Raw genomic sequence first — 27969 nt, 5'->3', positions numbered from 1 at the left:
ACACAGCACTCTATCCCAGCCCTTCATTGTGAAATGGCACAATCTGCTGTTTTAATAGGCCCCTGGTGGCAAAGCCACTGTCCTGATTGGTGGACAGGGATTTTCTTGCGTTGACCCCTCGCATACATATGTAAACAACTCGACACTAATGGATGACAGGTCCAGCTGACGTGTCAGTCACAAGCCAAAACAAAACAGGAAAACATTCATAACTTGAAAAAGAGCTTCTCAAAAGCACCTTTCAAAATGACAGATTTTCAAACACAGTTGAACATTAAATTCATGCTACAAAATTATTATGCATGCAACAAACTAAAGTTGTTGTATCCATAACAGGAAAAAGCTGAAAGTTAAGTCAAAAATAAATAGCTGCATTAAACCATGAATGTTCTCTATCTTTGTTTCAATAGCAAAAATAGTAGAAAGTGCCTATAGTTCTGTAAAGCTCCTAATCAAAGGAGTGCATGCAGTCCATAGGGATCACCCATGTTACATTAGTTCTTTGCTCTCTCTTCATTTTTGTGCCACCTCTTTGCGCAACTCTGTCAGATAGAAGTGATCCTTCCCGTGAGCCACTTCCATTATGGCCAGTGCCTGTGAACACACACAAATACCATTTTTACAACATGTAAATGAGTGTGCATGATTTCTAGGCCTGGTTAATGTTCCTTCCTATTCCTTAATCAGACATTTCTTATTTAATTCAAAATTTTGTCAATTTCAGACCATATTTTGTTAAGGCAAGATTCTTACGTGGCTGGTTGTGTTTAGACTATTTAACATTTGAGAGGATGGCTCCTTTTTTAAATGAAAAAATGAGGTATCAAGTAAGGTATTGGAAAACATTTTGGTATCAGTACGGAAATTCAGGCATGAGTTAAGAAAAAAAAATCGAACAATACCCAGCTGTAATGATGTGTTCTGTAGGATATGTTACCTTCTTGAGAGCGCTGAGGCCCATCGAGGGCTTATCCAGTGCCATATAAAGTCTGCCCAGCTTCAGGTACATGGAGGACACATTCAAAGAATAGGTGGGATACAGCTGGCTGCATTGGACAGAAATTTTTACATATGTTATTTTACTGAAACGCATACATTTTTGCTTTTAACGAGCAAAGTGAAAACACTGTTTTTCACAAGGAAACCCAAGAACCCTAATTTCTCCCTATACGGTCTGCAAAACATGAAACACAATTTTAAAGACACTGAAAAAACAGCTTTAAATCTGTTGGAGCACCATAAATTTTCAAATCGACACAAATCTCTCCCGGGGGAATAACAAGTACAAGAATGTCCTACTCAAGTAGAAGTAAGATTGAAGTAAGATAGAAAATGGCACAACAGTACTCTTATGACATATATATATCTGTATGGTAGAATTTGCACAAAGTTGAGGGACTCACAGGAGACATATTAAGACAAAATGGTCAAAATTGAATGACTAGGGGCCAAGATATCCTGACTTTCACATCCTTAATATGGTTCAAACTCCAAAAACAGTGGATCCTACATCTCCCATTAGGCAATGCAAAATCAGCTACTACTTACTTACATATAGTCACAATGAAAGGTCCACTGTGGCATTCTGATGTTACATTTTCAATATGAGAACACCCTAACATCCATACTCTATAATTCCTATTTTTACTAATGTTGATCAGTCGAATTCTCATCAAAATCACTGACTTAATGGAAGAATTAACCATTTCAGAAAATAACAAAAACAGGTCCATGAAAGTCCTACACATTTAGACTGGTATAATCTATAATCTAATATCTGACCTGCAGGTAATCTAATACGGTTAGAGAGTGTGTAGAGAGATATGTATTTCTGGGAGTTCACTATTCATTGCACCTGTAAGGTTTGAGGACCTTCTCGCCGTATCCGACAGCGCCTTCTAAATCTCCCATGTAGTGACAAATGCCCATGGCCTGGTACATCATGTGGAGCATGTAGACGTTGCAGTCATGAAACACGGTTCCCATCTCCTCCAGGCTCTGTTCACACATCTCCAGCAACTCACTAGGGGGTGCCACAGAGTCAAGGCTGCATCAACACAAGTTGATGTTAAACAGAAATGCAAAATGTCCTCTGATCATGTAACCAGATACCTCACAGTCTGGGAAGCTGCTTTGCTGTATTATCAAGTCTGCAATGAGGAAGTTAGTTTTTCCTTTCTAGAATCATCAAACACAACTTTACCGTATGTAATGAGTAAATGTATATTAATCACCAATATCATCATTATTTACCAAATCCTGAGTGTAATACATCAGTGGAAAGTCGGATTTAGTTGTTGACCTATCAGGCTCATAGGCAGGCGTTATAAAAACTTAGTAAACTGTTATTATTATTAAAGGATATTTTTGCTATTTTTGAGGACCCGGAACTCTCTGACGGTTTTCCTGGCGTAGCGCACCATATTGTTGATAACGTCCGGCTCGATGGGGTCACTCCTCTTATGCACTTTCAACTTCATTTTGTCCTGTAGGAAAAGGCAGGAGACCGAGCATCAAGTGGTGGTTCTAAATTTTACATGTGTATTACAATGACAGTAGTATGACAAGTGCTAGTTTGATACCAACTTTCTTTACTCATGACTTTTTCATGGGTTCTTACTTTGGACCTGCTTTTACATTCCTGGCAGTCACAGGTGAAGTAATAAGACTCTCTGAGCATGTTGTTGCGGTCATCTGTTGGGTAGAGGAGGTCTATGTAGCTGATGAGCACCTAGAGATGCAAATAACACACAAACACACACACAGCACATGGGAATACTAGTTAACACACACTCTCCATTTATGGACATTTCTCCGATTTTCTGCCAGACAGCTCATAAATCACAGGTTTAAAGGTTTGAAAATAACCGCAGCTGCCTCTTTGATCAGCTGCTGCATCTCCCTTCAAACACTCACACACTGCTCTTCTTCGACAGCATTATCTTGACACACTGATAAGTAAACTGTCACTGAACTGATACTGTTCATCAGCAGTGATGTCATGCCCTGCTCATGTCAAAGCCTTCACACTTCCTGTCTTTGCCTTCCAATCACACAATCCCAAAGTCAAGTTTCTAACCCATTTCATTTTTTACGCTACTTTCTCGTCCATATTATCTGCAGAGTTTGAATCCAAAAGCATCTGTGCTGAGAAATAGTACAGAACAGGCCGTCACAGGCAGAACAGGCTCCCCAGGGAGGCCAGGCTGTGTTCACTTTGTCATAAAGGAGAAGTTGAGACAGAATCTCTTTTCCTATTATACTGTGACAAATATAAAGATTTGAGAGAAGTTTTCTTTGAAAAAATAAATCTTATATATCCTGAATTTATCCACCTCCCTGATCTTCAGAAACTGTCCTATCTATGTTGGGAGAAAAGTCAATGTGCAGTAATAGCTGCAAAATAAATTAAGTCTTGTCATAATCTGAGAGAAATAAGCTCTGTAGTAAATGTTTCTGTATCATTACATCTGTAAAAATCATTTTATTATATTGTATTTAATATTATTGTTTATATTTACATATTACTGTATAATTATTAATCATCTGTCAATGTTTATAATTTTCTGTATTGCTTTGGCAATGTAGATTTCTGATCTGTCATGCCAATAAAGCTTATTTGAATTTGAGTTTGAATTTGAACTGCAACTAGTCAAGTCTATTTCAAGGCCTGAACTAGAAAATTTCCAGGGGAAACCTCTAACATTTGTTATATGGTATGGCTTAAAATTTTCTTTTAAACTGGCAGAAAAACATTCAAGTTGGTCGATTCCTATATATTAAAGGAAAATTAAAAATTGGCATCACACAGTGCCACTTAAACACAGAAACCTTTACTGTTCTTTAGGGTTACTTAAGTTACTTCCTACTTTGATTTGGTTGTGGGCTGATCACCAAACTAAACTGAGCTTGCAAACAGACACTCACGCTTTCACCTTCTTTGACCTCTCGTAACAAACATAGCGCCCTCCTCCACACACACCAGAAAAAAAAAAAAAAAAAAAGATTCAATGGCAGCTGTCCGCTTTCCTCACTTCATCTCCAGGCTTCATGTCCTTCACTGCCCGAACCTCAGCCACTGTTCCATTATATGTGACTATGACGCTGGGAAGACAGCTGTGGTTTATCAATGCCACACTGTGAGGAGAGACAGAGACCAAGAGAGGGGAGGAGATTAAAATAAAAATGCCTCATTCTGCTTTCTCTTTCGCATAATGGATGAAATAACAGCAGTGAGAAAAGTGCTGACTTACAATTGCTCACAGTAATGACATAACAGTGACATAACAGCTACTGTATAATTTTAGACGGTATTAGCACTATGCTACAATGGCACTCATAGAGAGGTCTTCAGTGTCCCTGAGGTATGTTTGCGACCTTGCTTTTATCTGAGTGGCACGCTGGAAATAGCTCAAAAAGGGGCTGACAGGCAAATTCACCTTCACACAGCCAATTTTAAAACTCAACAGCCTCAGCAGGGAGCTGATCTTACCACCAAATGACCAGCTGGAGAGGGAAAGTTGTCTTGTTGGAGTTGACTCCTCTTTGGAGATCTGTCACTTGCAACATGTTGCGCCCAAAACTGACTTTTAAAACCTAAACAAATACAGTAGTAATGTGACTTGTCTATGAAGCTGTCCTTGAAAATATGATTGGTTACTTCTTCTTCATGAAATAATATCACGCTGTCCTCCAAAAAACATTTATATTCTGACAAGAGAGAACCACAACAGAAGCTGTGTCAGGACGGGAGATTCTACTGTGTTGTTGAAACAGTGCTGGATGAAAAATATGTGCGTGTGAGTTTTCCTACTTACTCTGGGTAGACTGCAGTACCCATGTGAGACAGTTCATCATCCTCTATAGTGAAACCATTACAGGTAACCTGATGAATAAAGGACACAGAGGAGAGAAAGAAAACAACATAAAGCAACATTAAATCCATTGCTTGTTGTATTGTGATTGTTATCACCAGTTGTTTGTGTGTGTGTGTGTGTGTGTGTGTGTGTATGTTTGTGTGTATGTGTGTGGTACCTGTGAGAAGAGTGTGAGCAGGTCTTTGTGGTCCGGCAACTCCAAGTGTTTGGAGTAAAAACGATGCAGTCTGGCTATTTCTGTTTCGTTCATCTCTCTTCTCTCGTTATCTACGTCCTCCACATCTTTTATAGGAGAAGGATAGACATTTTGATTTGATTAAGCAATTGTAGCTTTTAAAAAAAACTTTTTTTCCAGCAGCATCCTGTAGCTGCACTTATTATAAACTATGATTCCCCCTCTTGACAGTATAAATTAAGAAGTGGAACAGCAACAGCCAACCAAATGTACATGTGCCTTCACCCAAATTAAACTCTAGCATGGGTACGGTCATTTGTGGGAAATCTTATCTGCATACAGTAAGTGACCAGATTACACTGGTGCAAAACTTTTCATTCAACAGCACTATGACCGCATACTAACGTCTTCAGCGATTTTGAGTTACCTATAAGAAAAATTGCACATTTCATCTTTAAATTTCTGTTGTGTATTACCATTACTCATCTCATCTCTTTACAGTGTGAGTACAGACTAGTTTTGAAGACCCATAAGAAATGTGAGCGACAACATATCCAAATAACAGACAGAGGGACAGTTAGTCAAATTCAGTCCCTCTGATGTTTCTTGATGGTTTAGACAGGTTTTCATTGGGTCCATATTAGAGCCCGACTGATACTGGATTTTTGGGGCTGATGCTGATACCAATATTAGGGAGTAAAAAATTCTTATAGATGTATCAGCCGATATTCTGTATGTGTGTGTATATATATATATATATATATATATATATATATATACACATTTTTTTGCAATGATCCCTCAAATATCAAACAATTTTGACAAAGGTATGTAATGGTGGCAGGATATTTTACAGTTTAACAATAAGCTTTATTGTCCAAAATGACATCAGTGCACTGACACACTGGGAATTTAATAATTATAAATAACTATAAATTAAAAAAAACACAAATAGAACTATACACATATAACTTGAATGAAGAAAAAGCATCAAATCTACATAAAATGCTGCCTATATAACTTTAAAAAAAATCGGCACATATCAGACAACATATACGCCAACGCCGACATATCTGGGATACTATCGGCCGACTGATATATTGGTCGGGCTCTAGTCCATACATGTAGTTAATCTGTTACAACTGTAAATAGATGGGGATAAACAGCTCTCCTTTCTTCGTCTCTATTGCTATGCCAAGGCAGGAACACATTGTCACCACACCATGTAATAATCTGCCAGACTGTGTGTGTGTAATGTGTATATGTGTGTGTCTGCTTGTGTCTTGCTCCTGACCTGTAACACCAGAGTCAATTTATTGACATTCATCAGACGCTCATACTGACTGGTAATAGGTGTAGCTGCACTTTTTCTGTCTAGTTTCTATATTGTATATATTAATATACTTTTCTAAAAGTCTGTCAGTAAAAGTAAGTAATTTGACTTACAGACACATATGCAGTGTGTGTCAGTCTAAAGTGCTCCTGCTTCCGATTTAAGTTGTTACACTTGTTATGTTGTCTAATGACCCATATCTATAGATATATATAGATGGGGCCACAGCGGTTTCTCTCAGTCTAATCTGAATGGGTTTTGCTTTTTAAAGAGAGACATGTAGGGACACTTAAGACTGAAGTACAGAGACTCTATGAACAAAACCATTAGGCGATTAATTGATTAGTCGCCAGAAAATTAATGGCAACTTTTTGATAATTGATTCATTGCTTTGAGTCATTTTCAAGACATATGCAAAAAATTGTCTTGTTCCAGCTTAAATGTGAATATTTTTTGGTTTCTTTAGTCTTATGATATTAAACTGAATATCTTTAAGTGTTGTTGGGGACAAAACAAGATGAGATTCAAACAACTAATCGAGAAAATAATTGACAGATTGAAAATAATGAAAATAATCATTCGTGTAGCCCTAACGTATACAATTCTCACTTTTTTTCTATACTGACAGACTTCATTCTGCATGCTTCTGCTTGTGTGTTGATGCAACGATTACTCACGTGATTGCATCTCTCCTATCGGCAAAATCTTCTCAGATACACATCGTTCCTTCTGTGCTTTCTGTGAAAAAGCAGAAATCACCTCAATGAACTACATGTATGTACCAGACAACACACCAACAGGACATTGTGTGCTTTTAACTGTCTAACCTTCTTGGCGAGGATTCGGGCCACCAGGCGGGTCGTCTCTGTCGGGCACCAGTTCTCTCTGAATGCAGTCATTGCCGAACACTCGAGCTTGTGCATGGCCCAGTCCCCTTTCTACACACATACACACACACACATACACACACACACACACATACACACACACACACACACACACAAATATTAGATACAGTATAATTGCATAAAGACATTTCAAATGTGAGCAGAGCCAACTATTTACAGTTTACGTTCCACCACAACGAAAGGCCACAACGGTTGGCATATATGGTCCTGAAGCTACGCTACCAGCTGTAGCGTTAAGCAGCGTGGTGGAATGTGACTCCAACCGTGTTAATCTAATGCTCCAACATCCAATCTGACCCATTAATTTACTGCTCTGTCCCTGTCTCTGGTTTGGTTTGTCAAGTCAGGGAAAATTTTATTTATACGGCTGCTTTCAAACAAATTGCTTTGCATACCTCGTTATATACTGTATGTCACCACTTAACAGACTTAATATATCATATAAATGTCATATGTGATATTCATATTGAACTACACTAACATACACCAGCCAATGAGCAATTTGGACTCTTCAGTCCAGTTTAGCTACATGTTTTTTGACCTGGGAAGGGAACAGAAGCATATAGAGAAGTCTTACATCATTTGTTTATAATCAATCATTTATTGTCACCATGTGGAAAATTTGGTTTGCAGCCAGGTGACTTCACACCCAGAGCCTGAAACATTTCTAGAGTCCAGTCAGGAAGAAGTGTGGCAAGAGTTCAACAAGCTTATGGCCACCGAAACAAGGGAAGATTTAGACCTTTTAGCCCTTACAGCTGGAACTGTAAAGCGACGACCAGATGGAAGTAACTCAGACTCCCTGAGCAAAGGATGATCTGGGTAAGCCAGAGTAGTCTCAGCCTTCCTAAGAATACGTAAAGGAAATACTGTACTTATATGAACCGTGACAAACATGAAATTTGACCTGTTGGTGGACCTGGATCAGGAGTCAAGCCAGGGTCATCGTCTAAGGCCTATGAATAGTACAAAATTTTACGTCAATCTATCCATCATCCTGATATTTCACTATGGTCCAGAGTGTTGGACTGACAAAACAACTGGTTGTTTCATACCTGGCATTTCACATTGCAGTAAAAGGCTTTCTTGCACTTCCCACATCTTGCCAGGTTCTTTTTCCTAAAAATGATACACATAAAAAAAAAGTTTATTAGCTTATGGATGATGTACAACATATCATACAGGAGTTACTGAAAGATCTTCACAAACAAACAACACTGAAACGTCAGACATCAGAGCCCATTGGAAGTCAACCGGCATGCCAGAGATGACTAAACACTTCAGATTTAAATCTTATGAATTTGTTTGTATGTATGCATATTGAGTGCTTAAGTGTGTATATGAACATTTTAACATCCTGCGCTGTTATTCTCAGACAAGAAGCAGCAGTTGCTGGTAGCCTGTCGTAACTGATAGCAATGAAGGGCTTTAAAACATTCTGGGGTATTAATAGAGCTGACCTTATGATGGACCAGCTGTCCCTCTACCACACTGAAACAGTAAAGTAGTCCAAAAGTATACCCATATAATTTTGAGATGTTTAGGTTGTCACGCCAAGTCCAAAAAGCTGCTTAGTGCTGGGTTTAACTGATGGGAAAACATGACAGACTAGAGGCTGGGCACACACTACCTGATGTTAGGTTCAGTTCGTTTCATCGTACATCGTTATTTACCATGGCGACGGATTTAACATGTTCAAGTCTGACCCATGCAAAACAGGGCAGGTCACCAAGGACTTATGGGCACAGGTTATTTTAGGATGCAAATTTCTTGCAATCCGATCTGAGAATTGGGTAAAAGCAAGCTTTTATAAAAGATCTGATTGTCATTAATCCCAATAAATTTGAGGGTGGTCTTGGAGTGTGCTCAAACAGTCCGTGGCTGTAATCTGGAGCTTGTTGTCTCCAGAAATTGTGTTTTTCAGCTGAAATGTTTCACAGATCTGTGACAAGGTAAAGGTCTAGTTATCTGAAATGATCTTACAGTGATATGGTAACATTGGATTGGTTTAGAATAAAAATGGGGTCAAGTAGAACTTTTAAAACACCTACTTTTTGTCACTTGGTAATTGAGGGTCACAACTTCCACAACTTTGCTCATCAGCCAGCACCATTAAAGGAATGGTCATTAAAACAGCAGCATCACTACTAATAGCAGTTTTATTTTTATTTCACATCAATAAGAGCTCATATGGATGCAACAAGCACCTCAATGTTAATTGTAAATTGCTGCTGCAGTACTGGTACCGGTATATTTATCATTACAGTACTGTTGATGCAGAGAGATGCAAATGTAGCAGTTGCATCCATGCCAAGTTGTTGGATACAGTGCAAAAAACATTATTAGCTACTGACATACTGACAGAGGGAGGAGATCACTATATAAGGGGAAAGACATGTTAATAACAGGATGTATGATTAAACTATTACTGCTGTGTGTAAATATGAAATTATATCAGGAGAACTAGAGAGACTAGATAGGATTAAATGATATGTATCTGCAAAATAGGCTTTCAGGGATGAAATTTATGACCCTTTCATTAATAAAAACAGCATCTAGAGTTGAAGAGTAGAGAACCTATATTCAGAAATATGAGCCACATAACAAAAATAGATTTTGTGGTGAGACATTTATTGACCAAGAGTATTGTGTTTTATGGTTAATGTAACTCCATCCCTAATGAAGTGATGTGATGAACTGACAGTCAGGTCTGAAATAAAATGGATTAGTTAGACTATAGTTGGATGTGTTCACAACTAGTGATAAACTAATCAAATATAATGAGGTCTGGCAGCATATTCGGCCACAGCATATCAGGCATAATAGTTAATCTGTCTCACCATGCCGGGATGCAAAACCCCAACCGCTCTTTGTGAATTACCTGGTGAAGCAGAACTCACAGTAGCCGCCTCTCTCCTTCAGTGACAGCACATAAGAGTACGCCGGGCTGGAAAAGATGAGCTCTCCAACTTTAAAGGCTGTGGTAACGCGGAGACCTCGTCCTTTCCCCGGGCTGTCAAACCTCTCAAGTCCCTTGATGATGTCCGTCATGGTGTCTCCTCCACGTTGTCTTCCTCCAAATGGGGAACTGTAACAGAGGTGGGATGTGGCACCCCAACCCTAAGGGCGTCCCCCTCTCCAATTCACAGTGGCATCCAAAGTCACATAATTCGCACAGTCGCAGTTTTATACAAACAAACAAAAAGTTTTTATTTTTCACAGATTTTATTCATAGCGCTAAATAATAGGTTTAGTGAGCCTTATAAAGTAATTTTACAACTGATATATAAAAATATGTGTCGGTTCTGGGAGTTTGGTGGTGGCTTCAAGGGAGGGGGGGGCAGTGTTTCTATGGCAACAAGCCTGGACATCTATACCCCCCACCAAGCATTTTCAGGAACCAAAAGGTAAAGCAGGACTCCCTCACTATCCAACATTGCCTAGTTATCGCTGTCATTTTAATTGTTTATTAATTTTCTTTGTCACATAATAGCATAGACTGTAGCATAATAGACGTACTCTTCTTTGTTTGTTTCCCCAACTTTTCATTGAGTTTCATCAAAAGCGTGAAACAGCGCCCCTCTGGGTTGTAGCGGCTGGCAGGCTAAAACAGTCTGTGTGGTCAAAAGCGGCATTACACTCTTACAACCGAGGCGGTGAAGTTGAACGTTGTGCCAAACATCTAGATATTCAGTTTCACAGTGCATTTATATATACTGCGAAACTGTGGATGGATAAGTCTCTTGAAAAGAAACTTTGAAGTGAGTTGTGAACCCAATTATACTCTGACCTCATAACAAACTATTGAAAGTTAACAAAATGTTTTAGTTGAATGAAACAATCAACAGAGTTAGCTTGTTTTCAAGTTTTGTAGCTAGCTATCTTGTTTCTGTAACACAGTTAGTTAGCTAGTAGCGGCGATGGAGGGCGATGAAAGAGTTTTATAAACAAACAAACAAAATGACCATCACTACAGCATATGCAGCTGGGATATCATATGACATGGATGAATATAGGAGAGGGGATGATGGGCTTGCATCAAATAAGGTAAGTAAGATACACCAACTATCTGTCTATTGCTTGCTGGGTGGTTAAATGTCTATCTGGTTGTAATTGTGCCTTTAACACCTTGCTATGTAGTTGATGATGTTGTTGATGCTATGGAGGTTATATTATATAACCACTGTGGATAGTTTACCAGCACAGACATGAAGTTGTTGTAGGGCCTGCAGGCCTTCGGGTGATTTTAAATTTTATTCCAATTTTGCATTGACTGGTCATTGCAGTCACTTGTTGACAATGTGTCATTTGTGAATGAGTCTGTGTAGAACGTCTGCTAGTTGCATGTATGCATGTTGCATTTGTTTTGTGTTTAAGTTATGGCAAATTCTCACATGTATCCTCATATTACCCAATCATTCAAAAATTAAGCCAACTGCAGGAGCTATATGGTAAAAATACATTGTTGACCTTGCTAACTCTTTAAGCTCAAATGTAGAATATACAGTATATTCTTTTAAAATGCTGTAAGAGTTGCTGTGAGCCTGTATATTGGCAATATCAGTAACATATACTGAATACTGGTACTTCATGAAGTCAAGTGTAGCCTAATGTATAATTGCTCTGTCCATTTAGAATAAAAGGTTGTAGGGTTTTTTAATTGAATGGTGTTTCCTGGAACCATAATTGATGGATTATGTAGTTATGACAGGCATAAATAGTGAATATTATCTATCGAAAACATTACAGTTTTTTGTTATATGGTTATGGTTACGGTTTTTCTGCTATTCATGCTATTAGCAAAAAGGGACACAAAATTGACCATATCTTCATTATTGGGTAGATAATAAAAAGGTATGTGAAGTTATGTAATTCACTGACTCATGCTTTTTTTTCATGTATGAGATTTCTAAGACTGTGATTTGAGGATCTCCGAGCCAGTGTTCTCACTCACTTAAAGATAATCTTTCAACAAGGCTGTGGTTGTGTTTCCTTTGTGTGGGCACACGACTGTTGTGAATGTCTGCTCTGCTCTGCCAAGGATGTGAAAGGGGGCTCTGGTGTCAGGTTCAACAAATGGTATGATGTTCATGTGTCGCATCTGTCTGAGCCTTGAGGAGCGGTTGCTCCATGACTCCCTTTCTTCACTTCAAGCAGACTATGAGCTTTCATGAAGGTGTTGTGTGACATTCTCCAACCACCGTGCTTACAGATTACATTCATTAGACTGTATAACTTTTCATGGACAATGGATAGAATTACAATTAGCAATTGTGGATGAACATTTCAAGTATGATTGTACTTTGACTGCAATGTTGTGCTGCTAACCTTGTGTGCTGGGCTTGTTTCCATGTTATGCCAAAAACGGGTTGCATGGCCATTTAAGTGAAGTGAGTAAAGTGATTGTTGTTGCTATAAGACATACAGTATTAAACACTCTTTTTTGATGATTTCATACCTTTATTAGAGAGTTGCCAGAATAGTTTATACTATTTTTTTTGACTAACTTATTTATACTAACTTTTTTTGACATCCACCTCAAACATCAAACAATACACACATTTGATTTCGGAAAAAATCACAGAGTAGTTGTAATAGTTCATGCCCTTGGTGTTGGTACATTTCAATGTAGGTCAATGAGGCCACCTGGTGGTGAAGGCCAAGAATGTTTTGGCAGTTCATAGTGACTCTGAGTACAGCTTAATTCTTTGCGTTGTGACAGCTGAGAGTTTGTAGATCAGTTCACTAAATTAATTGATCAAGTTAAATATTCAACAATAGCAGCATTGGTCTTGACTACATGATGACACTATGTATAGTACTTTATCTACCACAGAGATCAGGTGAGATTAAATGATAGGTTCACAATTTTTCAAGTCTTTCTTAAAACAACAGTCAGGTGCCCATATGAAGACTGAAAGAGGTTTTTCCTCGCTGTAATTATTCCTCCTGTTCATACTGGCTGTTAAAAGATCCCCTTCAAATGTGCTTCAATGTAAGTGATGGATGCCAAAATCCACAGTCATTTTGTGCAAAAAAGCATTTTAACGTTTATCTGAGGCTTATATGAGGCTTCAGCAGTCTGAGTTAGTCATATCAAGTGGATATCTGTCACATTTTTAGCATCAAACTCCCTCTTTGTGTTTCCTCGGACAGTGTTTCCCTGTTGAGCTGTGATGGAAATATAGTAACAGAAAGAGGGACTTTGGCACTAAAAAGACTGTAACGTTGAAAGATATCTACTTGATTTGACTAATTTGGATGGCTGAAGCTTCATATTAGCTTCAGATAAACTTTTAAATACATTTTTTCTCAAAATGAGGACTGTGGATTTTGTCCCCTATACCTTGTAAGTGCATTATGAAGGGATCTCCTAACGGCCAGTATGAACAGGAGGAATGATTATTACAAGAAAAAACCTATTTCAATGTTCATTTGGGCACCTGATTATTGTTTTAAGACACACTTGAAAAATTGTGAACCTGTCATTTAATACAGCCCTAATAGAGCCCTCAAGTTCCTTGCTGGTGTACACTTCTGTCACATTGTGCCATCATGTGGGAGTTTATCATAAGTGCACCTTCAGATGATTAAGAATCCCAGCCATTGGTGCATCACAGTACACCGGTCACCTTAGCTACAGACAGATTATCTGACAAGAGTGAGATCGACCAGCGCTCCTGATTTTTTTGTACACAGAGGTAGACAGGGAGAGCTCAGGTCAGGGACTTGATCTTGAGTAAATTGAAATATTTCATAAGCAACCATGCACACACATTACACGCACACGTGCCTGCTCTCTCTCTCTCTCTCTCTCTTTCTCTCTCTCTCTCTCTCTCTCACACACACACACATAAACACATACAAGCACAAACCACTGTGAAGATTTGTCCCTCATCTGTATCTGAAGGCTTTATCCAACCTTGCCCCAGTTTCTCCCCGATTTATTATAATTCCATTTTTCCAGTCTTTCAATCTAAAGATTTGTTCCTCCTCATTTTTTAATAACGTGCAAGCAAGGGAGGCATGTCCCTGGGAGATTATGTCGTCGTCTTTGGCGTCTCGTCTTGATTACATCAGAGGAACCTGATTTGATTTGGAAGAAACCCCCTGTTCCAGTACTCGATCTCTTTAGACCTCCCCACTGTGCTGATTTCTTGCTTTGTCAGAGAGGATGATCTTGATGAATATGATCTGAAAGAGAGGGAGGGAGAGGGGGATTAGGTGAAAGGATTATAATTTCCAATGACGAGAAATAATAAGAAACAATAAATCCTAAGTAGATTTAGTTCTCAAGGAAACCCTGTTAGGGAAAATCAACAGAATAAGAGACAGGACAAAGGTATTAAATAGATACAGTAGACCTGACCTGTTTAGTCTGAGAGAGAAGTTGACTTCTTCTATTTGTCTTACAACCTGGAATTCAATATATCATACCATAAGATTTGTATTATAATTTAAATACCACTTACCATAGGTGTCATCTAAAATTAATTTGACACTAAAGTTTGGACATATTCGCTTCATGTTCTTGCAGAGTTTGACTGGTCTTATTAGCAGACAGAAGCAAACATTTACAGCCTTAAAACAGTTGTACTCATGATATGCGGCGGACCCACAGAACAATGTCCTGTGGATAAGTTTGTGTTTCCTGTATGGAGTGTGTCAGTTTCCTCTCGACGTTCCGGGAGCCTCCCAGACTCAGGTGCAGGTGACGTGGCCTGAAGACTAAATTGCTCTATTAAGTGGAAAAATCGGCACAAATTTGTTTGTTTGTTTAATAAACTCCTTATCACTGTCAGTAACAGATGACTTTCTTCAAGCTAATGCCAGAGACAACGCCTCGTTTGAATACACCTCACATAGGCTCTTGAGTTGCTAAAACCAACTGTATACTGTATATGTACTCTCTATATTGACCAAATTGTATATAAGTAAATTCATTATAAGTGAGTAATTTATTATCTATACAATATTTATCTCAGTGTTCCTCGCATTGCAAAGCACTCCTGCACATCTTGCACCTCAACCCTGTACATACAGTTTATAGTTGTATGTCTATCTGCATTTACATCCTCCTGTAAATTTGCTCTCTGCACTGTGAACCGCACTCAAATTTTTCACCTGTGCAACGTACTTAGCAAATAAAGTTGTGGCTGATTCTGATTCTGAAATGACTATGAAATGGATGATTGACTGTTGCTCCCGACAACTTGTAAAAATTTGCCACAGCATTTGCAGATTAAGTTTCATATGTTAAAAGTTAACAATGTAAGGATGTAGTCATCTGATCGAGGCGTGTTGCGTCTGAAGTTTTTCCTTGCCTACCATCCAGTGCATGATGGGATAGGCTCTAAGCCTCTGTGAGCCTGATTGAAAATAAATGGGGATATGAAAAATAATATGTTTTCAGTAGTAAAAGCTCAATAATATGAAGAGAAGGGTCTGTGATCAAAAGCAGACAGGGGACCATAGAACTTCAACAGGGGGCACCATACAGCACAGATTAGGCCCTTAAATCATAGACAATTGAGGAATACGGTGTGGTGCCTCTAAGCTTTGTACAGATCAAGGAAGGTGGACTGATAGATTGTTAATGAACAGAATCAATAAAATTATAATGTTTGGTTATGGTTTGCAGTACCAGTATCATTCTCTGTGTATTTTTGTCACTAAACTGTCAAAGGTGAGACAACACAAGAATGTTTGGTGTCTCATTATTTATTACGTTGTAGCATGTTGTCAATGCCGTCTTCCCCCCTGTGGCTCTTCAAGGATCAGACTACATAAGCACTCTGTCTGTTTTTACACCCTTCGAAGACCCTGTATGTAGTCAGTGTCTGAAATTAACTTTTTGACTCATCTGCCAAGCGGACTGGTAGGTGAAAAAAATCCACAGGCCAAGCATATTTCTTACCGGCCAAAATAATAAATTGGGTTTTTTGTGTTACATATACATACTCCTTGTAAATCCTGCCACATAATAGCTATTTAATTAAAAGTAGCTAGCAGCAGACTGGCGGAAAGTGACAGTTTACTGGAGAGCTGCGATGTTGAGTAGCCTAGCTGAGGTCTGTATGGTAAACTAGGAAATGGTCTGTGGCTGGTGCTCCTTCGCCTCAGACCGTTTCGAGCACTTCTATAGTTTCGCTGCACTGTTTAGACACACTTAAAAAACACATATGGTGTGTGTGTCTACACTGTATAGGGACAAACATGAGCAATCTCCTCCAAGTCATCATGCCAGATATTTTATTACATGATTACTCTGGTACAAACATTTACCTGCCAGTATGGCGAATAGCCTAGCCTTCTGAGATTGACTTGCTAAACAGAAATTCTACCCAAATCATATTTGGCGCTCGGCTGGTGTTAATTTCAGACCATGCTTCTTGCCTTACAGTTGATGGATACAGGCTAGGTATTGTCACATTGGGGACCTCGTAAAATGGCAGCTGATAATATCTCTCCGCTGTGAGGTCGTGGACAAGGGTTGTGTGTGAAATCCAGCGCAGTTAAAGACATTTGTTTCTTTCAGTCTTGCAGTAGTGGTGAACTGGGCCCTAGTCACTTCAAATTCGTGACCTTGTCATCGCAGGCCATTCCCGGGCTGCTGGTGATAACTAGGGGTCAACAGCAGGGCATGGCTTGAGAGATGGACAGTGATGTGTGTTTGTGTCTAGTGCAGAGAGAGAGCTGTGTTTTAAGAGGGGGTGCATGCCAAGACCCTATGTAACTGTCCCTATATTCCCCTGAGCTTAGCCCAGTCAGTATACAGTAAATCCACATTCTTTCTGATGAACTCAGTGACTTGACTGAGACAATGTCTACCATCCTGCCCCGTGCCTATCAGCCAGTTAGGGAGCCAAGCCTTAAGCCTAACCCCTATGTCTCCACTCCTGGCTGGGGGGGAATGTGACGCCTGCCTGCCTGTTCGTCTGCTTGGCCGTCTTAGCCCAGTGGGCTTTGCAGGCGCGGAGCCTCATCTCCCACTGTTTATCCATGTGTCTTTGCTTTGGCTCATGCCTTACGCTGTACGCCACTGTGGGCTGAGTGGGGTCCGCTGCCCTGTGTCACCCACCTAAGCTCTGCTTTCACCGCAGGGCTTAGCGCCTCACCCCTCGGCCGCTTTATGAGCAGACAGTTGGGCTAATCTTTCTCCCCTCTTTCTTTCTCCTTGGGTCTTGCCTCATCGCTTCTTTTGGCTCTTTTGCTCCTCTGTTTGTCATCTAGTTTACCCTCATGCCTTTCCATTGTTGACGCTGATGTTTCTGTTTCCCCAGTACACACACACACACACACACACACACACATACACATACAGAAAAAAAAATTCTCCATTTCTGCATCTCTCCATTATCTACTTAACAGACAAAAGACAGAAAAGGATGTTTTGTAGGCACTGAATGATTTCAATATCAGAGACATTGAAATCAGTTAATAAGGAAATTTTGTTCTTAATATAATCTCTTATCTGAAAGAAATGAAAGAGGTAATTTCTGGATACATCATATTTCTGCACTATCTCATTAAAGGTCACGATGACTCCATCCTCAAAGAGGTCCCTGAAGGAAGAGATACCCTTCGAATCCCAATGTTTGAAACCTGAATCCAAGACACCTGGCAGGAAGTCATGGTTATTAACGATTAGAGTATGAGTGGATGTTAACGCGGATCATCCTTCAATACGTTGTTTCTAAGACTTAACTGTATTAATTGTAATTAGGTTATTGTAACAATATTTTACTCAACTCATTTCAGATTTCCGAGGTTTTAATATCCAGCCAAGTGGACGAAAATTATTATGAACCCAGTCCATCAGATATTGTAAGAGGTCACTTAGCTGATATTTTATGAGATCTGCAAGATTCAGACCACCCACCTCACTCGGGAGCTTCCATGTGGACATTTTAATTAGAGGTCTTCGTTTACGCCAAATGAAAGAGCCAAACCAACCATTTATCTTACAAATTATTTTATGTTTAAATAAAATAGGAATCATGCTGATTGGATAACACTCATTTTTAGAAGTGAAACTCTGGCTCGTCAGGATATAGGGAGGGAGTCCTAATGCACCAGGTCCTGCTTCAGGGTTTTCCCTGCCTGTGTTCTGAGACAAAGTGGCAAAGGCACAGTTTGTGTGCGTACCTTTAGAGTGTCGTGCATGATTTGACAGACAAAAGAGTCCATAGGGATTTAAATTTTATAGCAAGATGGAAGAAAAAGATGAAAAATAAAGGTTGTGACAAATGACGATGTTAATTTTGTAGGCCTGGGATGATATGCTTATCTCCCAATTTGATACTATCATGATACTTGGGTTCTCGGATTCTCAATTGAATAAATAGGAAAAAGAGGGTGCTATTTTCAGTCTCTTTCTCCAGTTTACTGTGTGCCAAACCATTCACTGGTGTCCTTAGTCCACTGAAATACAATATGACACATAACTGGCAGATAAGATAAATGGTCCGCAGCCTAAAATGTTAACTGTATTAATTAATGAATTAAATAATTTGAAAGCATCTTACAGTCTCCTGTTTGTAAGAGAATAACAAAATGATGGGGAGGTGGAATGCTCCACTGTGTTGCTATTAACGAGTCAGTGGAGAGCAGCCTCTCTGCTGCACTGTTAGCTCTGCGGAAAGCCATAGCTGTCCAAGACACTGAGCGGGTGTAGGGTTTTTGTGGTGAAACAGACTGAGTACAGAGTTATTTTCACTTCAGACTTGGTTTAAATTATTTAATACTGGTCAGCTGGTCTCGTTTGTTACCAACATCAGTCTCTGGGTGATGGCATAGGAAGTATTCACAATATATTTCTTGTACTTGTACTTGTTTAGTCATCAAATCAAAAAATGCTTACAACTTTTTTTGAAGATGAATTACAAGATAACTTTAGTGTGTGCCTGCTGTACACTACCCGGGTGCTGCACTGCCCTCACAGTTGAGTTCCGCCTTTTTCCATATGCTGGAATTTTCAACAAAGGTGGCGGCCAGTAATACAAAGGCAGCCCACCTTTGAGTTAGATAGGCAAGGAAAACCCTACATCTGGTGGAACTCCGGTGTAATAAATATTCAGCATGGTTTTTGGGGGCAAAAAAGTAGTGAATTCTTGAATAACACTTATGTCGGTTAGAGAAAAAAGTGTATTCTGCAGAGTGAAGTGTTCTCCACACATCCGCATAACCCAGTTCTGCGTAAAGACCAGCAATACGTTTTGTCTGTGGAGAGGCAGACAAGGGACCACTGGGAAATCTATCAATCAACGGCTTCGCAAGGCAATTAAAATTACCTCCCATAATAATATTCTCCATCGGCACATTAGCCAACTTCGACATTGCATCTGTGAGAAAGTAAAGGGGGTGATCTGGAGGGCTATTCCCGTTCAGGATACCAAATTCCTCTCCATGAATAACAGCTTTGATAACGCAAATCGCCCCTAGTTGTCCTTAATACAATCTATCGGCTTAAAATATGGGCTCTTCCTGACTAAGATAGCCACTCCCCTGCTCTTAGTAGTGAACAAGGAAAAATACACATGTTCAAAACGACACTGTTGCAGTTTTAAGTGTTGTATATCTGTTAAATGTATAACATTTTCTTTTTTCAAAGCTAACAGTACCTTTTTCCTCTAAACTAGTGAGTGACTTCCATGTACACAGTCTCAGTATGATACTAACCAGAGTATCATATTTAGTCATCAAATCTCCCAAAAGATGAAGCCTTGTTGTCGATACTGTGCCTGAAGAGATTGTAGCTGAGCGTCAGAGTACAAGTGAACTATAATACATATAATGAGCACTAACAATGCCTTTCAAAGGGCTTCTCCATTTACTAACCATGGGACTACTGTGTCTCTAAATACACTGTCCTTTGCCTCAAAAAGTAAAAAAACAGACAAAAGAAAAGGGAGAGGCACTTCTTCTCTTTTCACATAGAAAACTTCATATATTTCCTTCTTCGTACGAGCTGAAGCTGTACCATTTAAGTAACAGAACACATATTGTAAATTGTAAACACATATTGTTAAACTGTAAATGCTCACACGCATATTAAGTCCCGCTGTCAGTCAGTGGAAACGGCACAGACCCGACATGAGCTGAAGCGAGCCAATGGTCACAGAGTCAAGTAGCCGATGTTTAATAATGATGTGCAGTGTTCTCTTCCCAAACCATCCATGAAGGCCATAGGTTGGTCAGGGCAGTCAAACACCTCGGCACTTCCGTCATGGGTAATTGTTAACGTGGCCGAGTAGAGTAGGGACTACTGGGCACCTGTTTCCCTCAGCCACTTCTTCACTTTGTCGAAACTTTTGCGTTTACATATGACTGCAGCTCAGAAATCTTGAAAAAACATAACTTAAGATCATATATAAATTGGAGCCTGTCCGTCGGTCCCACTGCGTCTGGAAGCCTGGAGTACCCTCTGTTTGTCACCGTAGTTATGGAATCTGATGAGGATGGGCCGAGGTCAGGTTAAGAGCTAGTGTGCAATGCGCTCTCTCAATGTCAACCCGCCCAGCCTTGGTTTCCAAGTGAAGGAAATTGGGTAGCAGTCTTTCAAAAAATGTTGTTGGTTGGGTACCTTCCTCACCTTCAGGTAGTCCTATAATGAATACATTTTTCCTCCTGCCTCTGTTTTTGAGGTCATCAATGTGTTCAGCCATGCTTTGCATCTCTTTCTCAAGTGCCCGGATTTGCAGGTAGGGCCGTTCAGAAGCCTCCTCCACCCCTGCAATTCTTTCCTTGGCCTCGTTGGCTCTCTTTCCAAAGTTTTTTAGCTCCAATGCCTGAGCATAAAGCATCTGAGATAGAGGACTCGGCTTTTCATCGATGACTTTTGAGATATTATCTGTCATTTCTTGAATAGCTTGACAAAGGGCAGGGCCGAGTGCACTGGTCTTGCTAGCATCTGCTAGCTCTTCTTCACCTGGTGGGAGGCTAGGCAAGCTCACGGTGCATTCGCTCCTGCTTGATTTCTTGGCATTTTATGATGGCATGGTGTCAGAGAGACTCAAAGTATTCATCGATGCTCATATTATTATATCTGATGCAAAAACACTAGACTGATAGTACTTAGTGTGCAAACATAATTAAAACTATCAATGTTGTGGCGCAGGACACAGCAATGTGGACCGTCGGCTATGCTGCCATCTTGAATCTGGTCATGATGGCTACTCTTACTCAAGTTGCACTTTAGGTGCAACTAAACCAACCTTACACATGATTTGCAATTCATCTTTATTGACTTTTAGAGACTTCATAGTTGGCTCTGACTTGTTGACAACGACTAATAGGAATTCATTTTTTAGTAGAATAATGTGCTTTAAAGTCAAAATTGTAGTGTACCCTTTCTTAATTGATTGTAATAGGATATAATTAATCTGCTATATTGTTGTTAAGTCGCAACATTATGATGACATTACTCAAGTCTCTAACTCAAAGACATGATTTTGATTTGTCACTCAGACTTGAGTGTTGACCAAAACTCTAAATCACTTCAGACTTGAGTGGGACTTTTTGAGTTTGGGGCTTTTGAGCATTTGAGTTTTATCTCATCCCTTCCTTTCTTCCTCCCCTTGCTCGCCTTCTACATCTCACTCTGCATTCTTTCCGTCTTACATTTGCATCCATTTTACCCTCTACCCTTTATCATCCCCTCTTCCTCACACCATCTCTCTCCATTCTCTGTCCTCCGTCTTTCTCTCGCGCTCCTCCCCACCTCCTTTTCCGCTTGCCTTCCCTCCTCCTTCGTCTCTGCGCTGTCCTCTTCAGCCGTCCGGCTAAACTTAGAAGTGACAACAGTTGCAGGGTGACACCAAGGGCTAAATAAGACCAGAACAATAGCTTCCCCCCCTCCTCTCCTCCTCTCACCCCCTCCTCTCCCCCTTTAATAGACTGCCATTGTTCTCTCCCACCACTGTTGCTCTTTCAGGGAGTTTGTTAGCTATGCTAATGAAGGTTGGGCTTGTGTGGGTTTAGCGAGTGGGGATTTGATGCTCTTTAACTGGGCACTTTTAGAAAGTAGAGGCGATCATAAGTGTGGCCGGGCGGCTATTTACCACCAGTCAAATGTCACAGACGTGTGGATGTGATACAGCAGTGGAAGAGATCTGTTACATTTCCCGAGCACTTTCATTATTGATATCTGTGCACTGAAACTATCATAACCCGAATAGTCAGCAAAATGTATAGTATATGGTATTATGCAAGAATATGTACCACTTTCCCTCTAATGTGCAATGTTATGTATGTGTCAGCATGTCAGAGTCCTTGCAGAAAAAGAGTCGAGTAAGACAAGATGCAGAGACTACAGTAAGTATAGTGCAGTCAGTCATCCAATCAGTCAGTAAGTCTGTAAATAGCCTGGCCGATGGCTCCTTTGAGCTTTCCTCTAAGAGGAATTCTCTTTCTCCTTGGTGTATTAATAGTGCCTGTGCATTGTTTCCTACACCAGCACTCCTGCAATCAAAGGAAGTTGGCCTGCCAAGTATACAAATATTTTCCTTTGTCCCTATGTTTAGCAGGCATGTAAGAGTCAGTTATGTGTGTGTGACTCTGCATGTGGATGTGGGTGCAAGTGTGTGCATGCTCATGGATATTATGTCAGGTTGTATGTTTATTTATGTGTGTAATCGTATATGTACAGTGATATATCCTTTAATTGTTTGTGTGTGTCTCTGTGAGTGTATCTGTATTCTCGGACAATGTGACCTTTTATTTGAGAGGTCATGCGCACAGACAGTTGTTGGTGTATCGGTATGCTGTTTGGTAGAACACATGTTAATCTGTTGTACAACCTGCTACTGTTGTGTTCAGCATAAGGATGTTTCTTTTTTCTATCTCCAGGTTTGAGATGTCTGTGTCTTTAATGTCCAAAAAGTAAGCTCTTATCATTTTAATCATTTTGTCCACATTTTATCTCTTCAATTCATCGAACGAGGATATTATAATCACATTTGTCTGATTGCTTTATAAATGCTTTTGATGTGAGTGAGATATGGAGTCCACCTTTCAATAAAGTAATTAGCTCTATTTGAATGGAAATCATTACATGTTAATGCTCTCTGTGGCCCAATATTTTCATTGTAATTGATGGCGCCAGCCAAAATGTGATTGCCTGACATTTTAAATGTCACAAGGACAGATTTAGTAGTTTTAAAATATGTCAAAGCCTTGACCTGTTGTTCTCTGTCATTGCTGCTGTGCCTTAAATTCCCCCTAAATTGGGAGTCAGAGACCTCGACACTACGTTATAAGCTCTCACTCTCACACACAAACACCAGAGTAAAGCAGGTTAGCTGTCTTGTTGCAAAGCGGTTTTACACGTGAGCGCACTCTCATGCAGGCACTCACACACTCCTACGGACATTAAAATACACAGGTTAGTCACACGCACACACATGTACAATATAAGACACACACACAGTTACGCCCTGAGTGAAGCAGGTTGGTCGTCCAGTGGCCAAGTGGTGGCGTTGAGGCATCATCGGTCACTTGGAGTCTGCCAGTGACTCACCAAGGGCACAATGGAATTAGTGAGATTCTCCGCAATGTGACAGCTTGCTTTGGCTAAATGGTGTAATAATCTACCCCTCCTCTCACAAACCTCCAACAGCATATGCACACATAAACACACACACACACACACACACACACACACACACGCATACACTGATTGACTCCCCTCCCTTTCGCCCTCCCCATACCAACTGGCACAGATAACATTGTCTTAAGCTATAAAAAAAGATTTTTTCCCCTCCCTCCATTGCAGTAATTATTGAATTAATGCAGATGGAGAGAGACATCTGCATGTTAAAGTGTTGGCCTCTCTCTTATGCACAGCAGATGTTCCCCTGTCATTTACTCAAATTACGCTGCTTAGATACACGGAGGGGGAGAGAGAGCGAGAGGGAGGAAGCGAGAGAGAGAGAAAGTTACTCGCCAAGGCGACATTGTCTTACAGCCGTCACAGTGACAGCTACCAAATTCATGTTGCATCCGTCCTTCAAGTAAACCCCTACTATCTCCCCTCGAGATGTCCCCGTTTCATTTGCGCTCTTGTTATTATCTTTTTTTTTTTTTTTTTTTTTTTTTGTAATTATAAAGGCAAAGTTTATTTGTATAGCACCTTTACAAGCCAGAGGCGGTTCAGTGCTTTACATGAGACAAAGATATGCACTAGAAGAGCACTGAAACATGGAAGATTATTTTATGTAGAATAAAATAAAATCTAAATTGACAAAAATGGTATAGAATTACAGTTTCAGTGCAGTTTTGATGCAGAAATAGGGAATAAAAGTGCAGGAGAGTATCAATTTAGAGGTGAAAGTGGCTGAAATTGAAGTTGAATTCATCTGTGTGCAGCTAATTGAAGCTTCATCATATTTGGTTCAACGTACTACTAGCTGCCTGAAAATCTTCTAAGTGACTTATTTCACAAATTGTTTTATTCTTAAATGACAAAGAAAGGCACCAATTGATTGATTCAGCCTGTATCAAATAGAAGCCAACAAATAACCTTTCCACCTCAACAGTCATGAAGTATCATATCATAGATCTTATATTCATGTAAATATTAACAAGCTGACCTCTCATTGAAAGCTTAACCCAATAGTTAACCTCCTGACCCTCAATGCCGGTGGGGACATCACAGTAAAGATAAGACTGAATGGACAACATCCTCTTGAAGATAATCTGTCGATTATTTGAAGCAACGCTGAGACATGGAGAGAGACAGTGTATGAGTGCGTCCCTGATGACAAATAACCAGGGGACCTTCTCCTTGGGATTATATTCCAGGTTGGTTTGGCCTCATCTCTCCGGATTACGTTGATAAAAACATTCTTGTATTATATTTTCTGTGCTTATTGTATTAATACTCTCAGGCAGTTCCCAGAAAAAGCTCCGTCCCACGCCTGCTTTAAGGTAATCTTCTTCCACTTGAGCTTTTAAAATGTTTTAGGGGGTTGGCTGTCTTTGTAATACCTATTCTCTTCCACTCTTGAAGTTATATTTAACCTCTTGTCTAGACTGAATTGCTCTATCATTCTATCTTCTGTCTTCTAAATTATACAGTATATCTTTAATAAATGCGTGGATTTATGTTGAGCCTGACTGGACTTGCCCAGTCAATATATCGGCTAAAGGTTTAGAAAGTTTTGAAGGCACATGGCTGCCTTGGAGGTATGATTTATGCTATTGTCAGATGAAAATAGCATTGCTTCAGATCCAAGTGTATCTCCAGGATGTGCTATTATTATTCTGCTGTAATAATAGGGTTTAACTGTACCTACACATTTACAGTGGTAATATACTAATGATATAATAAGTCATTCTTATATAAATCAAAGCATATTTTACCTTTCACATTAACCAGTAAAGCACATAAGCAGTGTGGCCAGTTTATGAAAGCTTGAGTCTGTTAGGTCTGTGTCTCTTCTGGTGCCCAGAAAGCAATGGATTTGGATTCATACAGATGTGTACAATTGTTTCAAGGGACTAAATTGTAAAAATGCTGCATTCCAGACTCAGAGAGATGGAGTATTGACTCTCCTAAACATGCTGTGGATTCTGCAGCATTCTCCCAGAGTCCAATGAAGACATCTTCAAATTGGTTGTTTTTTTTCTGACAAACAGTCCAAAACCCAAAGGTCAATTTACCATCATAGAGGACTAACAACTATTCACATTTGAGAAGCCTGAACAGGTAAATTTTGGCATTTTGCAACTTTTCAACAATTAAACAATTAGATAACAAACAAAATAGTTGCAGATTCTGTTGAATGACCTCTAACCCTGACCTAAAGCAGTTAATCAATGCCACACAAACATGGCACCATGCAGCGAAAGGCTAACTGAGTGTTAACTGTAATTAAATTTTTAAAAAGTTAATTTGAGTCAGATTATTAAAACATGTTGTGCTTGCAGAGAAAGTTGCAAATCCACAAAACAAACCACAACTTCTAAATTTCAGCCATTTTCTTTGTTTATACTGTACATCATCTCTCTTTTAGCTTCTGGTGCTGACACACATTTGTGCCCAAAGATGGAGATATCAAGTAGGAAGTCTCCACATCCAACTTTGTAACATGCTGCCACTTAAAAAAAAGCAGTTTTTGAAAGTACCTGAAGTTTAATTAAGTTCACCTTCTGCAGCAGTAGCTACATGACATTTTAAATCATACAGTATGATATTAAGTGTGTTGCAAAGTCTACCAGTCCTGGTCATATTACTCTGTTTTGACCTGGCTGAGCATAAACAGTGGACTGTGCTCCCACTCACATATTCTGATGCACGCTTTACTTCATTTTCCTTCGAAGCACGCTATGACGTCAGCCCATCCACACACAGAAACACACACACACACACACGCGCTTCCCCTACCTCTCTACAAAACCCAACAATCCGGTGGAATCCGCAAACTTCCTTCTGTTCTCAACCCAAAAGCCTTAAAGCCAACAGATGCTTTCTCGTTATCACTGCCAGTTATCACTCTTAGCTCTCTCTGATAAGACTTTACTTTCTGACCCAGATGTTAAGGAGTTCAATTTATCAGATGCACCAGAGGAGCAGACAGGGAGGTGGAGGGATGAGTGAGCATCAAAAAATACCCACGGGCTTGAGAGATGAGACGTAATATGCCTTTTTTTTTTGTTGGCCCGGTGTTGTTTCTGAAGCGGCGTTAGAGCAGTAAGGAGCTCAGCGTCTAAAGAGGCTTTGGTATAGGGGGAAAGATGGGCCATATTACAGCAGGGCCAGAAGCCTGCTTGATTAATGGGCCAGGATAATCACCTCATCAAATCACTCTCACTTATTAAATCTTGTTTAATATCGTAATGAGGGCCCTCCTGAGCTGCTTTGGTAAATTCCCCCTCTCTCCCCAGCTCTCCATCGCTCTCGCTTTCCCTCTTCTGCCTTTCTGCTTTAACAGGAAGACTGATGATGCCAAGTTCCTCTTTGTCCTCATCTATCTTTCTTCCTCTTGATCGGCCCTTTCTCTTCTCGGTGTCTTGTCTTTGCTATGCTCCTTAACCTTCAGGGAAAAGTGAGAGATGTACAGTGTGTCTCCTCTTCCCTAACCAATCCTGGACTTTGTGTTTAGAGACTACACAGTACCTCAACAGTATGCATAATTTCTATGGGTGGAATAGCTATATATGCACAGCCTCAGTCTATTCATTTAATCTCTCTTATTTATGATGGATGATGTGCTAGATTGTATCATCATAAATCACTATGTGTGTGGGTCGGGACCTGCTTGAAGAGTGACACCACTTCCCAAGGCTTTGGTACATTGGAGTTTATGGAAACACTTCAGGTGAGGTAATATCTCTCCTGTCTCCTTCTGTATGATTTGTGATCTCTATCTGTAGTATCACAACATACTCGCCGTTCCTTCTGTGCATGTGTGTATGTGTATATGATGGGCTTACATCTCCTTCAATTGACCTTCAGCAGGCATTGTGCTACCAGATGATCTTCCTCAGAAGAAAACATGCCATTGTCTTATTTATGGTCCTCCATGTGTCACGCTGAACCATCTCTGTAGCACAGCTGTGGCTGCGCGCTTCTTCCAAGGAAGGGAAAAGTATTTCTCCTTTCCTCTATTGCCCCACGCCTTTACTCCTATTTCTATTGTGAATTATAGGTGTCTTTCAATAGCCAACCCCTTC

General features: G+C 39.9%; 1 protein-coding gene and 1 long non-coding RNA gene across 2 annotated transcripts; one reads left to right on the top strand and one right to left on the bottom strand.

Annotated features, from left to right (window-relative positions):
- Nucleotides 1-61: 61 nt before the first annotated feature.
- LOC137169723 (N-lysine methyltransferase SMYD2-B-like) lies at nucleotides 62-10385 on the bottom strand. Its single transcript, XM_067573044.1, has 12 exons — nucleotides 10175-10385; nucleotides 8349-8412; nucleotides 7213-7323; nucleotides 7063-7123; nucleotides 5035-5159; nucleotides 4818-4885; nucleotides 4035-4137; nucleotides 2621-2731; nucleotides 2366-2486; nucleotides 1856-2030; nucleotides 938-1046; nucleotides 62-594 (listed from the first exon to the last, which is right to left on the bottom strand). The coding sequence occupies exons 1-12, from the start codon at nucleotides 10342-10344 to the stop codon at nucleotides 514-516; spliced, it is 1299 nt and encodes a 432-aa protein (XP_067429145.1). The 5' UTR covers nucleotides 10345-10385; the 3' UTR covers nucleotides 62-513.
- Nucleotides 10386-10949: 564 nt separating this feature from the next.
- Nucleotides 10950-25554, top strand: LOC137169724 (uncharacterized). Its single transcript, XR_010924522.1, has 3 exons — nucleotides 10950-11340; nucleotides 24898-25095; nucleotides 25182-25554. It is a non-coding gene; the product is annotated as an uncharacterized lncRNA (long non-coding RNA).
- Nucleotides 25555-27969: the final 2415 nt, after the last annotated feature.

This window comes from Thunnus thynnus, chromosome 18, assembly GCF_963924715.1.
Source record: "Thunnus thynnus chromosome 18, fThuThy2.1, whole genome shotgun sequence".
Classification (NCBI taxonomy): domain Eukaryota; kingdom Metazoa; phylum Chordata; class Actinopteri; order Scombriformes; family Scombridae; genus Thunnus; species Thunnus thynnus.
Note: the sequence above shows the minus strand (reverse complement) of the source record. Positions and strands in the feature narration are given on the sequence as shown.